Genomic DNA, 17022 nt, shown 5'->3' on the forward strand with positions numbered 1-17022 from the left:
AAGTACCCAGCCGCTTATACCAGCAGAACTGGGGCTAAAATCTCACCTTTAGGCCAGTATCTTTTGGGTACAGAGAGTCACATTGTCAGAGCAGAATGAAAATAGCCTTGGTAGAATAATTTTTTGTTTTCTTAAAAATAAGTAATGACTTTTTATGCTTATGAAATCATTACATGTTTACTGTAGAAATTCAGGAAATACAAAAACATATAAGAAAAATAAGATAAAATCATCAAGGTTTTTACCATCAGGTTAAATTTCCTTCCGGTCTATTTCTCTACAGGTGCATACACATACACACATACATACACAGTATACCAGTTAGAGTTCTGGGCAAGGAACAGAAAAAACACCCAACTTGGATTTTGAAGATAATGAGATGAAGGAACTATTTACAGATTTAAAGGAGCCAGTAAGAGATGTTGGGACACTTAGGACTAGCAACAGTGGGTAGGGAGAAGAAAAAGCGTTTTGGAGCTTAGGGAGAACTAGAGCTGTGGTAGAATAATCTTCCAGGGTAGCTTCCTTGGCCCCTTGTACCTATACAGTTATGACATGGACTGCAGCAAAAACTCCTATTGAAGAGGGATACCTGACACTGCTCTGCTGTGTTTCCTGTCTTACATTCTTCTGAGTAGACTGGCTCCAAGTGTGGCCTCTGTTTGCCTCTGAAAATGAATATTCAGTTGAATCTAAGAAAACTCCCCTTAATGGGCACCTCAGGGATACATTGCTGCCCAAACCATAATGCCAAAGCAGTGAGGGGAAGGGAAAGATACCCCAAACTCTTCTTCTTCCTGCACTCCAATCTCCTAACACTCCTCCCCTCTCATTGACTAAACCTAACCACAAGACAGAGGTCAAGGAGAAAGAGTAATTGTCCCAGCTTACATCAGATGTTCATGACAGTTTCTCATTCTTGTCTCGGTGGGCATTTGGCTCTGTGCATGAAGCTGTTCTGAACATTCGTATACAAAGTTTGAGTCATACATTTTCATTTCTCTTGGATAGATTCACAGGAGTGGAACTTCTGAGTCATAGGATAGACAAGCGTTTAACTTTTCTTTTTTTCATTTTTATTTCTTTTTATTAAGACTAAGAAAATGAAATAAATAGGAAACATTGACACCCAGGAACATGAAGGCTTTGGCTGGTGTTTTTTTTTTTTTTTTTTTAGCATCTTTATTGGAGTATAATTGCTTTACAATGTTATGTTAGTTTCTGCTGTATAACAAAGTGAATCAGCTCTCTGTATACATATATCCCCATATCCCCTCCCTCTTGCGTCTCCTCCCACCCTCCTTAGCCCACCCGCTAGGTGGTCACAAAGCACAGAGCTGATCTCCCTGTGCTGTGCGGCTGCTTCCCACTAGCTATCTAATTTACATTTGGTAGTGTATATATGGCCATGCCACTCCCTTACTTCGTCCCAGCTTACCCTTCCCACTCCCCGTGTCCTCAAGTCCATTCTCTATGTCTGCGTCTTTATTCCTGTCCTGCCCCTAGGTTCTTCAGAACCATTTTTTTTTTTAGATTCCATATATATGTGTTAGCATATGGTATTTGTTTTTCTCTTTCTGACTTACTTCACTCTGTTTGACAGACTCTAGGTCCATCCACCTCACTACAAATAACTCAATTTCATTTCTTTTTTATGGCTGAGTAATATTCCATTGCATGTATGTGCCACATCTTCTTTATCCATTCATCTGTCAGTGGACACTTAGGATGCTTCCATGTCCTGGCTATTGTAAATAGAGCTGCAATGAACACTGTGGTACATGACTCTGTTTGAGTTATGGTTTTCTCCGGGTATATGCCCAGTCGTGGGATCACTGGGTCGTATGGTAGTTCTAGCTTTAGATTTTTAAAGAACTTCCAAACTGTTCTCTATAGTGGCTGTATCAATTTACGTTCCCACCAACAGTGCAAGAGGGTTCCCTTTTCTCCACACCCTCTCCAGCATTTATTGTCTGTAGATTTTTTGATGATGGCCATTCTGACTGGTGTGAGGTGATACCTCATTGTGGTTTTGATTTGCATTTCTCTAATGATTAGTGATGTTGAGCATCCTTTCATGTGTTTGTTGGCCATCTGTATATCTTCTTTGGTGAAATGTCTATTTAGGTCTTCTGCCCATTTTTGGATTGGGTTGTTTGTTTTTTTTGATATTGAGCTGCACGAACAACATTTAACTTTTTGAGAAACTGTCAAACAGTTTTCCAAAGTGGTTGTGCCATTGTATACTGACACCAACAACGTGTGAGAGTTTGCTTTTTCTATACTTCTCCAACGTTTAGTTTTAACAAACATTTTCATGTGGGTCATTCTAGTGGCTAGTGATACCTCATTGGGATTTTAATTTGCATTTCCCTGATGACTTAATGATGTTGAGGACTTTTTCATGTGCTTATTTATCACTTATGTTATCTTCTTTTATAAAATATCAGTTCAAGTCATTTTAGAACTGGATTTTTAAATATTATTGATTCTTAGTGAACTAAGTGAACTGTGTGAACTTAGTGAACTGTGTGAGTTCCTTGTATATACTGGTTACGAGTCCTGTGTCAGATTTGTGTGCTATATTTTTCTCTCTGTCTGTGGCTTTTCTATTTTCTTAGTGGTGGCTTTGGTTAAGTAAAATTAAAAAATATTGATGAAGTCTGGTTTACACATTTTTTCTTTCTGTTTTTCTCTTTTGTGCCTAGCCAATGATTTCAAAGACCATAGTTGTAGATTATTTAAAATGTCCTTTTTTTAAAAAAAAGATTTCTATTTAAAAATGAAATACAATTTGAGTGTTTTTCAGGTCACTATATTCCATAGACAGAATGTGTGCTTACCAAATTCATATGTTGGAATTTAATCCCCAGTGTGATTGTGTTTGGAGGGGAGGCCTTTGGGAGTAATTTGGTCATGGGGATGGAGTCCTCATAAATGTGTTAAGTGCCCTTATAAAAGAGACCTAGAGAGTTTCTTTGTCCTTTTTATTATGTGAGGACAGAGCCAGAAGATGGCCATTTAGGAACTAGGAAGCAGGCCTTCACTAGATACAGAATCAGCCTGAGCCTTGATCTTGGACTTCCAAGCCTTCAGAACTGTCAGAAATACATGTCTGTTGTTTATAAGCCACCCAGTCTGTGGTATTCTGTAATAGCAGCTCAGACAGACTGAGACAATGTGTATCCTACTTCAAAGTGGGCCATAAAATACTGGATGCTTAGAGCTGCAAGGAGACCTTGATACCATCTATTCCGGACTCCTCCCTAACATTAGATTTCCTTCTTAAAGATATTGCCGATCATAATTCACCCTCTGGTTGCTTCTAGAGATTGAGGGCTACAGAAGTGAGTCCCCTTTTGGGGAAAATAAGATGTAAAAGAGTCACTTCTTGAAATTGAGATGCTCTTTTAATAGTTTCCTCAGTAGAATTTTATACAAAATGAATTTCATTGGTGTGATCGCTGAGAACCTAAATTACAGTCTGTTGGCCAGTGCTTATCCAGCTTCAGGATTGTAGTTTGTGTTGGGATACAGAGTGGGACCAGTCTGGGTCCATGTCTGGGCCGTGACAGTGTGGTAAGTCCAGTGAGGGAACTTGCGGCACGACTGCAGAATAATTGCCCTTCCTGGGTATGTCAGGGAATATTTTATAGTGAAAACGTGTTTGTGCTGAGCTCAAAAAGAGTAGGAATCTCTATGAGGAGTTGGAAGGAGGAGGCATAGAGGGTGGAGAACTAGCAGTGGTGAATATTGCCGAAGCTTTGGGTCAGAGACCCAGGTAATGGGAGATGAGCCTGAAGGGCTGAGAACTTTGCACTTTAAATTGATAGTTCTCAAATTTTCGAGCAGTTGTGCTTCAGGTGGTCAGTCCTCACTCCTTACCTATTGAGTCAGAGTCTCCAGGGTGGAGGCTGGGCCTTTGAATATTTTCACAGACTCTGTATGTGAGACTGAAGCCCACTGGAGTTTGAAAACTACTAGTTGAAGTGAAGAAGCAGTGAGAAAGAGAGAAGGGCCTTGATTAAAGATGTATTAAAAGTGAAACGGTGCCTATTCTTGATCAACTCTATGTAAGGAATGAGAATGTGGGAGGATTCTGCTTAAGCAACTTTAAAAATGTCATTTATACCAGTTACCTCATAGCAACAGAGTAGGAAATCTGTGGAGGGAATGTAGGAAGTTTAGTTATAGATACAGGGCCAGCTTACTGTCAAGAAATACCCATTTAAATCACCTAGAAACAATACTAACTTTGGGAGGATATGGTTCTGTCAATTCAAATATTGCTGATAATAATGAGATGCTTTCCTTATATAGTGCTTATTCTTTTCAAAGGACATATTCAGCTCATTTTAAAAAAATTAATTAATTAATTTGGCTGCGTTGGGTCTCCATTGCTGCACGCAGGCTTTCTCTAGTTCCAGCGAATGGGGGCTACTCTTCGTTGTGGTGCGCGGGCTTCTCATTGCGGTGGCTTCTCTTGTTGTGGAGCATGAGCTCTAGGCATGCGGGCTTCAGTAGTTGTGGCACGTGGGCTCAGTAGTTGCGGCTTGCAGGCTCTAGAGCGCAGGCTCAGTAGTTGTGGCACGCGGGCTTAGTTGCTCCACGGCATGTGAGACCTTCCAGGACCAGGGCTCGAACCTGTGTCCCCTGCATTGGCAGGCGGATCCTTAACCACTGTGCCACCAGGGAAGTCCCTCATATTTGTTAGGTACTAAGATTTGCTGCAGGGCTTCCCTGGTGGCGCAGTGGTTGAGAGTCTGCCTGCCGATGCAGGGGACACGGGTTCGTGCCCTGGTCTGGGAAGATCTCACATGCCGCGGAGTGGCTGGGTGCATGAGCCATGGCCACTGAGCCTGCGCGTCCGGAGCCTGTGCTCTGCAACGGGAGAGGCCACAACAGTGAGAGGCCCGTGTACCGCAAACAAAGAAACAACAAAAAAAGATTTGCTGCATGCCTGCGATGTACTGTGATGACTTTTGGGCTAGATATTATTATTATCATTTTGCTGATGAAACTGAAGTTCAGAGAGGTTCATTGATTCCCCTAAGGCCATCTCAGTCAGGAGCCAGGTAGAGCCAGGGTTCAAAACTCCTGACTTTACCAAGCTCAGTTCTCTTTTCACTGTTACATAGTTGCCTCTCATAACATAGATGGGCATGTTTTTATTTTATTTTATTTTATTTATGTATGATGAACTTGAAGTCCAGAAAAACTGATTTGCCCAAGATTCCAAGCTGATAAATACAGAGCAGGGATCAAAGCCGAGGTCCCTGCTTCCCAGCCGCTGCTCTTTTCACTCTAACTTCCTGCTTTCCAGGTGATTGAGTTTATTTCCTTAGTTGTTTAGTATAGTTGGACCTTTTCTCCCTCAAGTAGGAAGAGTTTAGTGAATTATAAATATTGAAGGGAAGAAATATTGTTTGAGAAGCAAAGCCAGCATTCAGGCCTCAGTTACTCTGGAACAATGTGTGATGGTATGGTTTCAGCCTGTGCATGAAATTTGTTTTTTTTATTTAGGAACCTGACCTTAATGGTGATGATAGAAATACAGAAATAACTCCAGGAGAAAAGGTACTTCAGAATACCAAAGAGCAACGGGATCAGCAGAATCGCTTGAGAGAGATAGATGAAAAGCTAAGAAAGATGAAGGAAAATGTGGTAAATCTTTTTTTATTTAAAGTAACCAGTGATTGTGTTAAAAATGTTCCAATTTTCTTTGACTGATTTATGACTGTTTTTATGTGTTACAGCAGGCAAGAAAGCTAACGTGGGTATTTGTCAGTAAGGATTTGAATAAAGGCTAAAAGTAGAACTCTTAGAACTTAAAGTAGTATTATAATTAATTTATATGACATAATAAACCTGTGAAAGGTGATCTGAAGTCAGAATAATCATCCATATGCCTAATATTCTGTCTGAAAGATACATGTTCTTTGTGTGGAAAAATTTGGTAGTTATTCTCTATAAAATCATCTTTATATGTTGGTCTTAAAGCTTAAATACTCCCATTTTTGGTTCATAATTCATAATATATTATTACTCAATATTAATACATTCTAAATCCATCTTGAGCCTATTTCATGTTTTAATTGCTTGCCATTTAAAGACGTATTATTGTTGATGAGAGAAAACTCTCAAATCAACTAAATTGTGAGCTGGTTGATATTCTGAACCCATTAGAAATGCTCTATAATATTATGATTTTCCAGCTACCCAGAGAATGTTTCTAAATTTTGGCTACGTATTTAATTTTGGTGTTTACCTAAAATTAAACATGATGAGGCTGACCTTGTGATTCTACCTACATCCTCTCTTCTTGGGCTGGTCTTATCATAATTGCAGTCCCTACTTTCTGTCTCCTACTAAATCCTCTTCTCTTGTGTGATCTTCAGGCCTCATGACGTTTTAACCAGTACTTCTGATTTGTGGCCATATCTTACCACTGTTCCTTATGACTCTTTGAAGATCTTTTTTTTCTTGTCCCTACTTGTATCACCCTTCTCTCAGCATTGTCACCTCCTGTCCAGCTGCTTATAACCTGGTCACTCTCTTCTCTCATTATTGCGTTTTGTATGCTGCCCCATGAGAGTTAGCATCAGGTAAGTACTTTTGATTAAATTGTGGCCTCCTTAGAGCTTTCTACGAGTGTCCATCATTCCTGACTGAGGTTCTTCACCCCTCATGGTCACGTCCAGCCGAATTGCTCTTCCCACTTGCCAGCCATGGACAACAGCACTGACTCGGACCTAAAGGTTATCTAGGTCTACCTAATGAGAGTCAGGCAACAGATCTAGAGGGAATAAATGCATTGTGCTTCTCTTTATCATTCATTTTTGCTTACTTTTCATGGGAAATTTGATGGAATTATATTTCAGGGAGACCTCTATTCTTATTTTCTCAGCGTTTTTTTTTTTTTTTTCTCCTTGAGTGTGATGATATGGGGAAGAAGTAGGAATGGTTAGGAAGTGCATAGGGGTTCTTTGCCCTTGGCCGGTAGTTGTGGGGTGGTTGGTGAGGCATTGAAAACTTGATGTGGTAAATACAATGTTTGTGGTTTGACTGGTTTTGAAAACTGTTGGCACTTTTCATCCCAGACCTACCAATCCCAGGTAGGCAAAGCCGGTCATTCTCCATAATTCAGTTCTCCTCATTTCTGGTCATTTGTCCTATGCCTTGGACATGTATCCATTCTTTTCTACCATGTCTCTATAAATTATTTAATTCTTGACTCGAAAGCTGGGTCCTTTAGAAAATCTTACATTTTATTCCAGTGTCATATGATGGTTGGCTAGACTTAAAGAGATATGATAAATATCAAGAGTTGGTTGTTGTCTAAGTGGAAAAGAATAATATAAATACAGAAAAGCAAAAAAAAAAAAAAAAGTAGAGAACAATTATTATGTATCTACTATGTGCCAGGCACTGTTGCAAATAGTTTACGATTTATTGACTTACCTAATTTTTACAACCACTCTGTGAGGTAAACACTAGTATCCTCATTTTATGGATGAGGAAATGGAGACACAGAGAGGTTGAATAACTTCCTCAGGGCTGTACAGCTAGTTGGAGGAAGAGATAGGGGTTAAATGATTAGCTTTTAACAGCCATGCTATACTGCCTTTCTGGTACTTACTGGCTTTTCTTTTCTGATTAATATTGTCTTTTCGTTAAAGTGTGGTAAATTTGTTATAACCAGTAATATTCATTGGAAAATGTTTGGAATCCCTTGTATAAATGATAATTCCACATTTTTGTGTGTCAGCACTTTCAGAAACTGGTATCTGGTAGATACAGGCCCATGAGTAATGATCTGTATTGTCTTTATGTTTTAATTGCTTATTGTTTCATAATGGCCTATGGAATAGACTGTGTACTGTGTGTGTACTTTTGAGGGACGATCCTGTGTCTGCTTCAAACTCTGTAAAGCCCTTTGTACCTCATAGAATTCTAGGTACTTTGTGGATGGGAAATCTGGAGACTCCAGTTTTTGTTTCAATGATGTCAGTAGCCTGCTCTGTTACCTTGACTAAGTCACTCAGTCTCTTAGACACTTAGTTTTATAACTTTGAAATCAAGGAATTGAGGCTAGATGACCTCTGTCCTTTTGCTTGTGATTCTTGGCGTACTTATTTTTGGTGAGAGATGGTGTTACTTATAGTATCTAAGGCTCAATTTGTGTGCTTCCTAAATATTTAGTATTAATTGGTTTAAATCTTCTGTTGAAAGTTACTTTTGGAAATTTAGTAACACTTTTCAGGAGAATATGACATTGTCTTTTATATATATAGAAAAGTTAGCCTGTTGCCTACAGACCAAAGACTATGTTTTCTGAACGATATAGCTTCTAGAAACGGCTAATTTTGTCTTATTCTCCCTATTGCAATGGAGCATTGTTTCCAGATCAATGATTTGGGTGAAAGAAGTAATCTGTGGCCATTGAATTGGTGATTAAAGGCTCAAATCTAAATACAACTACTCTTAGGGATAGAAGGAGGAAAGAGTGAGCTAAGGGGCAATGCAGGAGCCCTGTGGGATGCTCCTGGAGCCACCTGGATCCCAGGATTGATTTGTGAGTAAAGGCTGGAAAAGTGACTTAATCCTATGTTTCCGATGGTAGCCTGAGGCTGTGGATGCACATTTGCATTGGTCAAGATTGGTGGAAGAAGTGGGATTTGATTTAATCTGGAGGTGGTGGTGGTATTGGTATCAGTGGATCCTGCTTTCAGGAGCTAGGAGAAGTAGGCACACTGAAATGCGGGTGAGGCTCAAAATATACTATGAAATTCAGTGGGCATGCAGGGGCCTGAGCACCAGCTGCATGAGTAGAGGCAGAATGAGTAATGGCTACTAGAAGCAGCATATGTGAAACAAATCTTTTGGGTTCACTCAGAATGAGTCAGAACTATAATGTAGCTGCTGTGCTACACATGAAGGAAGAGGTGAGCAAAGCTGATCATACTTGGATAGGAGAGGGACAAGGATAAAGAAGGTATGAAAACCAGCTCATGTGAAGGGTTGTTGAGGAGGCTGAGTGTGTTTATTCAGCCTGGTGAAGAAAGGACATTGCGTGTGTGTATGTGTGAGAGTGTGTGTGTAAGAGTGTGTGTGTGTGTGTGTGTGTGTGTGTTGTGGGAAAGGAGGGGATGGATGGTTTGGTAGAAAAATCACTCATGAAAACTTCCTGAAGAGATTTGAAGGACTAACATTTGAAGCATTATTTTTATTCTTTATACTATAGGGAAAAAAGCATGGTGATTGGGAAGCCACAAAGCAACAGATTTCTGCTAAATACTAAGGAAGAAAGTTAGAATGATCTCAGTGGGAGTGATCTTTCAGGGGCAAGGATTTCAAATTAGGCTGGAGTGACACTTGCTAGGTAGCTGTAGGGAGGGTTTAAGTATTAAGTCCCATTCCTGGGCACATGTTTGCAAAAGATGAAAACTCTAATTTGAAAAGATACACGCACCCCAATGTTCATAGCGCACTATTTACAATAGCCAAGACATGAAAGCAGCTTAAATGTCCATCAACAGATGAATAGGTAAAGAAGATGCAGTACACATATACAATGGAATATTACTCAGCTGTGGAAAAGAATGAAATAATGCCATTTGGAGCAGTATGGATGGACCTAGAGATTATCATCCTAAATAAGTATTAGTCAGAAGTAATATTAGTTAATATTAATTTGTAATGTTAGTAATTAAGAAGTATTAGTCTGAAGTAAGTCAGACAGAAAGACAAATATCATATGATATTACTTACATGTGGAATCTAAAAAATGATATGAAGGAACTTATTTACAAAACAGAACTAGACTCACAGACAGAGAAAACAAACTATGGGGAAAGGGAGGGGGGAGGGAGGTATAAATTAGGAGTTTGGGATTAACATATACACACTACTATATATAAAATAGAGAAACAACAAGGACCTACTGTATAGCGCAGGGAACTATATTCAGTATCTTGTAATAAGCTATAATGGAAAAGAATATGAAAAAGAATATATATATATATATATATATATATATATGAATCATTTTGTTGTACACCTGAAACTAACACAACATTGTAAATCAGCTATACTCCAATAATAAAAAAAAAGTGGCTGGATGGTAGGTCAGTTTCTCCAGCACAAGTAGGCAGCTTGTGTATGGTGAGCATGTGAAGGTGCTGTGCTTTGAGCTGTTTTTCACATGTTGGGGGAGGATTTGTGCTGAGCCATTCACCTCTCACCTAGTTGGTTCCCATGGGGTTAGGAGTATTGGCTTTGACCATGATCTGTCAGGCTAACTACTTGTGTGGAGATAATTTGAGATAATAGAATTAGGAGAAAATGGAAGTAGCCATATTCATAGAGTAGGCAACAAACCCCACAAATACCCTCTCCATCATTTGCCATACAGTACCATCTGGTACCTCTAATCCCATCTAGCTCTGAGAGTCACTTTCCCTTGTTTTGGTGCTCTATAGGCTTCTCTGCCCACTCAGTCTTCTAACCCCACTCTGCTTTTTATTACCTCCCTGGGTTATAGTTCCGTTATGTAAGCTTCTATACATGGGACATAGTGGTTAAGAGCCAAACTGCTTGGGTTTGAATCTCAACTCTGTACTTACTCTCTGTGTGACCTTGGGCAGGTCTCCTGACCTCTCTGTGCTTCAGTTCCTAGATCTGAAAAATGGGGAGAGTTGTAATTAATACCTACCTCACAGGCTGATATGAAGATTAAATTAGTTAACATACATAAAGTGTTTTGAACAGGGTCTGACACATTTTAAGTGCTATGTAAATTGCACTTAAATTGTTATTGTTGTTATTAACATTATTAATATGGCATTTACATAAGCTTGTTTCTATGATAAGGAAGGGGAAGGGTATAGTATAGAGGATGAAATTGAAGACAGAGGGATAAGCCTTGGAGAAGAATCAAGATGCCCTTTTCCTGACTCAGGATGAAAGAAAGGAAGGATGGCCTAAGGGCAGGTTCAGAGATGAAGAGAAGGTGAGAGAGGTCATGCCTGAATGTTCTCTATTTACTCTGTAAATTAGAGGTCAAGCCATATGATCAGAATGAGAGGTAGAGTGGGGATAGGGCCTTGAAGCAGGGTAGGAAAGGACGGGAATAGACCTTGTGAGGGTGAGAAAGAAACCGTGGTAAACAATGAAGACTGCCCAGCTGAGGCTGGAAACCCCTGCTATAAAATGGTGCCAGCCAGTAAGGCTTGGAGTCTTCTCTGACGGCCCTCAGCAGTCCACCAAAAATGGAGAAAATGGATTGTGAGTTGAGGCAGGGATGAGAAGAGGTTGGGTGATTGCAGTGGAAGATCAAAGAGGCAAGGGAATTGGTGGTACGTATGAGGCCATATCTAAAATTAAAAAAAGAACAAATGTGATATGTATACCCCAGATAGCAGCTGGGACCCCTTTGCCCTTCTCTGACCTGGTTTCATAACATATATACCATAATAGAATCCCATACTGCCATCAAAAGAATGAGGTAGATCTGTGTAACTTGGAAAGATGTCTGTGATAATCATATTAAGGAAAAAGTGCCTTTTGCATAAGACAATGATCAGCATTATACCATTTTTATAAACAAAAAAAGTCATAGAAAATTCCTGTACCAAGGATAAAAATATGTACCAAATGCTTAAGAGTGCTTACTTTTAGTGGGGATAGGATGGATGGGGAGGTGAAAAAGGAAATTCACTTTTTATAACATACTCTATTTAAAGGGAAAAGTGTGTTGGGATTGTGGGTGATATTTATATTATTTCTCATACTTTTCTTTATCTTCTAACTTTCAGTAATCTACATGTATTGCATTTGTAAACAGAATTAATGTTTAAAAATATGATTGCATTGATGCATACAAAAGGTTGCTACTTATTGTCTCTCAATAAGTGGTGTTTATGCATTTAGAAAAGTAGAGTGGGTCACAAGGAATAATGTTCAGCTTCACCAGACCAGTGATTAAAATTCATATTCAAGCAACGTTTAGGCACTCTGTACATTTACCAGACCAGCAAAAACAATGATAAATGCGATATAATTGTATGCTAGGAGGAGAGGTGTGGACAGTGATATGTGAACATTATTGGTAGCTCTTTAAATTGGTTATCTTTCCCTCTGGGAAGCAACGGGCCAATTGTTATAGCAACAGCTCTTACGCTTTTTATATTTTTGACCTGCTTAATTCCAAAGAATATTTTAGGAATATTTCCAAAGAAATAACACCCAAGCAAAACCAAACCAAACCAAACCAAACAAGAAACAACTTAAATGCTCTCAAATAGAATGTCAAAGCATTTATAGCGTCTTAACCCATTTAATACTATGATGGGATAATAAAAGTGACAAGTATATGAATTTTGTCAAGAAAGGACTTTTAATTGGGAATGAGTGATACAAAACATAAAAATAAAAATTCTAGATAGATTCTAAGTATCAACTATAACTATGTAATGTATTTATGTATATATACTGACAACAACCTGAAGGGAAGTAGAATATGTATTAATAGCTTAGCTTTATTTTTCTACTTTTTATGAAAATTCCATTATTCCTAAAGAAAGGGGAGTCATAATTGAGGCAATTCTATTATTTCCTTGTTTTATTTATACACATTTTAATCCTTTAGTGTAATGGAACTTTTTGGGTAATGTAAAGAAATAATAATTCACGTTTGGTCTAATTTTTCTGAGGTATTGAGTATTCCATTGCGATAATAAAACTAAGGGGATTTTTTAAAAAACAAATAACATCTTTAACTTCTAGGATTACGTAAAAATGCCATTAATGAAGTTGCATAATAATTCTAGCTTTCACAAATCAAAAGAATTCAATTTTAGTTTTTGCATTTTCCAAGAAAGAATCGTCAATATGATCTATCTCATTGACTCCTTTAATGATAAAATATTCTCAAAGATGTTTTGTTAGTATTGGTGGGAAAAGCTTTCCACGGTTCCATTCATTCTAAATGCACTGACCGTACTTTTTAGGTCTTTATTGATTCTCTTCTCTCTTTTTGATTCTCTGTTTGAACTTAATTCATTTTTTTCATCATTTGAAGTCTCTACTATTTCTTTCTACATTCTTTCCCTTTTTGGTTTCCTGGAAACCACTGAGCTTGGCCTTGTTTGCTGAACTGCATTGTCATGATTGCATCAAAATGTTTAGCACTCGAAGCCTGTTGCTGAGCATTGTGGATAAGAATGTGGTTCACAAAGGATGATAAATCCTTGTGTTCTGATTCTTATTTTGACATGCTCTTGCCATTTAACCTAGTATAAGAATACATGGACCCCAATCAGAAGACTGGAGGTTTCTTCTGCTCAGTGAATGGATGGTGGGTCTACCTTCAATTGCTAAACATGCCAGAAATGGAATTGGAATTATAGAATGTGAGAGCTGAAGGGCCCTTAGAGGTCACGTGAGCCAGTTCCATGGATCAGAAACCAAAGTCTTGAACAGTTAAATGATTTTTCAGGGACTCACAATTAGTTATTGATAGACTTGGGCCAATCCCCAATTCTTTTGACGCTTCAACCTGTGGACGATTCATTAAATCCAACCTCTCTAGGTCACACCTGTATAGTTCAGCCAATTTTCAGCTAAGATTTGGGGCTACTCACAAATGTCAGCTTTATTCTAAAACTGTTAAGCTGTTAATAACTGTTATACATCTTTTACAAATTCAACAGAACTCCAAGCAAACCTGACGTGTTTGTGGTTAAACTGGAAGACTAACTAGTATCCTTTAGTTTTCATACACTAACTAAGGCCTGAGTTGGAAAAGTAATTGTACTCTTTCTTTGGTGCCATTGTTCAGAACTGTAGGAGTTATTTAATCTTATTTTTTCATTTGTAACAGCTCTTAGGAAGCTGGATAAAATAACATTGACACCTAAAATTGGTATTTTTTTATAGAGTATACAAAGACCTCTTTGTTTTTCTTCTGTAGGTGATGACAGGTGTATGCAATAATGATGAAAAATATTTGGTTGTGAAATTTTGAAAGTGAGATTTACACGTTGATAGGTAAACAGACCTTACAAAATTTGTTCTCTTAGTCATAGGCAAAGAAACACATTTTGAAACAAGTAAGTAGAACACTAAAATTTCACATGTATGTATATATATGTATAATTTGATGCAGAAGTTTGACAAAACTTCTTGCAACTGAATAGTATCATTTACTGGTTGAGAAACAGCATGTAGCAGTTACAGGTACGTGGCTAGTGTTCAGGAGTTATTGTGGAATGAATAAATGAGCCAGTAACCTTTTAAAAGTTATTGGTTACATGTGACATTTGAATGTAGTGTAGGATAAATTGAAAACACAGCTAGCTATAGTGCTTTGGAAATAAGATATTAAGGATAATTAGATGTTTTTTCATTGACTTATTTTGTTTCCACTATCATTTTTAATCCATTTATAAAATATGTTAGTAGATTTCAGTTTTAAATCCAATTTGGAACAAGAGGAGATATAAATATACCTTGTATTCTGCTTACACAATAAAAATGTTTTTATGAGTATTAAGGATATTTTCTTCTGGATTATGATTCTTCACATGTATTATGATAATGCGGACCTGATATTGTTATTGGGTGTAGTATTGGGCTGTTTCTGAATGATAATGTGCCATATCTTGAAAGTCATCTTCAGAATTAGAATTTTGATGGCAATTTTGTTTCATAATGCTACTTGTTTTTCCTTAAAGCTTTATTGTTGAGCAGAGGCTCTAGAAATATATAATAAAGCTAGTTGGATTTTAGCATAACTCAAATTTTGCTCTTTGAATTGATTTTCAGAGTTCATTGGTTGAGGCCATGTGCCATGGATGTGATTACCTGGAACAAGTGCATGGACATGCTTCAAGAAATAAGCAAATAATAGCACATTGAAGAATATAATTAATATAATTATATAAAGTAAAAAGTATTATAAAAATTATAATGCATATACATAAAACACATTTAACCATTATAGCATTTATCAACATAAAATTAGAATGCATAGATAAAAATTATGACAATTTTAGAGGTTGAAATTAAGCCTATTATTTGGATGTTAACATGGGGTAGGAATACTGTTTAATTTCTTTTTCAACACCTAAGGTCATTGTTAGCATCATTCTTTTAGTATATTAAATTTTTTTTTTTTTTTTTTTGCGGTACGCAGGCCTCTCACTGTTGTGGCCTCTCCCATTGCGGAGCACAGGCTCCGGACGCGCAGGCTCAGCGGCCATGGCTCACGGGCCTAGCCGCTCCGCGGCATGTGGGATCTTCCCGGACCGGGGCACGAACCCGTGTCCCCTGCATCGGCAGGCGGACTCTCAACCACTGCACCACCAGGGAAGCCCCTGTATATTAAATTCTTGAATGATTCTTTCCCAATGGAAATGTTAGTTATTAATATTCATATGTAGTCTTTAATCCTTTTATTACCTCTTCAACCAGCTACAGCCAGTTTTTTTTAACTAGACCTTCAGACCCTAGATCTACTTCTGGTTACCATCTCAGGCTCCCTCTGGCCAAAGCAGGGATTATCTAAAGCAGTGATATCAGCATAGATGGTCAGAGAACTGTTTGTTACCGGTGGCGTAAGGAAATGTGACCAAAACGTAAATCTATACACTCTTTACTTCATCAAGAAAAGCTTGCTTAATGATGTGGCTGATTTAAATTCTGGCATGGCTCTTTATCTCATAGCAGACCAGTAACAATCAGTTTGAGGCCTGGCATTGCCATCAGGCCACTCTTGGAGGAGCACTGAGTGCGGGTCCATTCCTCACCTCTGCTGGTGAGGCCAGAGTGACTCATGTCAGGTTGGGGACCAAACCACATTCCTTGTGTGGAACTGGGGCCAGAGTGGGACCAGTTGGGCCATGTGGAACATGGCCATGGAAGGAAGTTGAAAAAGCTGAAACAAAATGAAAAATACTACCTGGAATTATGAATCATATAAAGTTTCATACTTAGAAATAAGAGAAAACAGTGGCCTTTCAGCCAGCCCTTGTGCCAGGTCTGTAAGTAGGTGGGTTCTACTTCTAGCTCTAGGGCCAACTAGAGTTTAGAGAAACTTCCCTTAGTAAGGAAAACCTAAATATGCTGGATAAAATGTGTTTTTTGAAAAGTAATTTTTAAAGCATGGCTGAGCTGGCAGAAACATAAGGGAATCTCTTGGAGGACAGAGATGGAAAGGCAGTATGAAGCATTAGGGGTAAGTAGCCACTGGAGCCATCTTTTGTCCCTGAGGTATCTAATGATCCCCAGTGGCCCCAAGCCTGGGTTTTAACAGGCTGTGTGGGGGGGCTCAGGCAATAGAGCCTGAGGCTGAGGAGTTGGCAACCATATGATTAAAACCTCAGTGGATGAGGAAAAACCTGCTCTGGAGAGGGAGTGGTAGAAACCTTGTGCTCTCATATATGTATGTATGTATATATGTATGTATGTATATGTGTGTATGTACGTTCCTATGTATGCATTTATGTAAGTATGTGTATGTCTATCTATCTATGTATCTATCTCTGCTTTGGTTGTGGGTGAAATGGGAAAAAAAGTCTCCCATGAGAATTTCTAACTACAAGTCTGCATGAAGGTAGGTTTTGGGTTTGAATTCACACTCCTTGCAGAGAGCCTGAGAAACCCCAGGTTGAATGTTTAGTTGAACGTGGTCTTAGAGAACTTAGAGTACTCCTGACTCCTGATAGAAAGAAAGGGAAATCTATTCTAGAAGAAGACAATTTAAATCCTTATAGAATTTCCACAAATAAAGTTTAAGGACCATGAATTCACAGTAAAGATCCCCTTTCCCCCTCAAAGCAACCATAAGAAAATAAGCCACCATAAGCAAGAGTTAATAGAAAAAACACACTGCAGAATCAGTTCCACATAGACTGCAGTTTGGAACAGTATATTTCAGAGTGTAAAATAAGTCTGCTTAATATATTTAAAGAAATCAAAGGGGCTTTTGAGATTTGAAATGGAACCAATTAGAACTCATAG

General features: G+C 38.4%; 1 protein-coding gene across 1 annotated transcript in view; it reads left to right on the plus strand.

Annotated features, from left to right (window-relative positions):
* FSIP1 (fibrous sheath interacting protein 1) overlaps positions 1-9811 on the plus strand; it is a 34340-nt gene extending 24529 nt beyond the window's left edge. Inside the window, exon 3 of the mRNA XM_089907386.1 lies at positions 5524-9811. Within this exon, the coding sequence (XP_089763512.1) occupies positions 5524-5730 (207 nt within the window). The 3' untranslated portion in view covers positions 5731-9811. The remainder of the gene's footprint in view (positions 1-5523) is intronic.
* Positions 9812-17022: the final 7211 nt, after the last annotated feature.

Source organism: Delphinapterus leucas, chromosome 2, assembly GCF_059928025.1.
Source record: "Delphinapterus leucas isolate spDelLeu-1000000601 "Yukka" chromosome 2, BTC_Dleu_Yukka2, whole genome shotgun sequence".
NCBI lineage: Eukaryota > Metazoa > Chordata > Mammalia > Artiodactyla > Monodontidae > Delphinapterus > Delphinapterus leucas.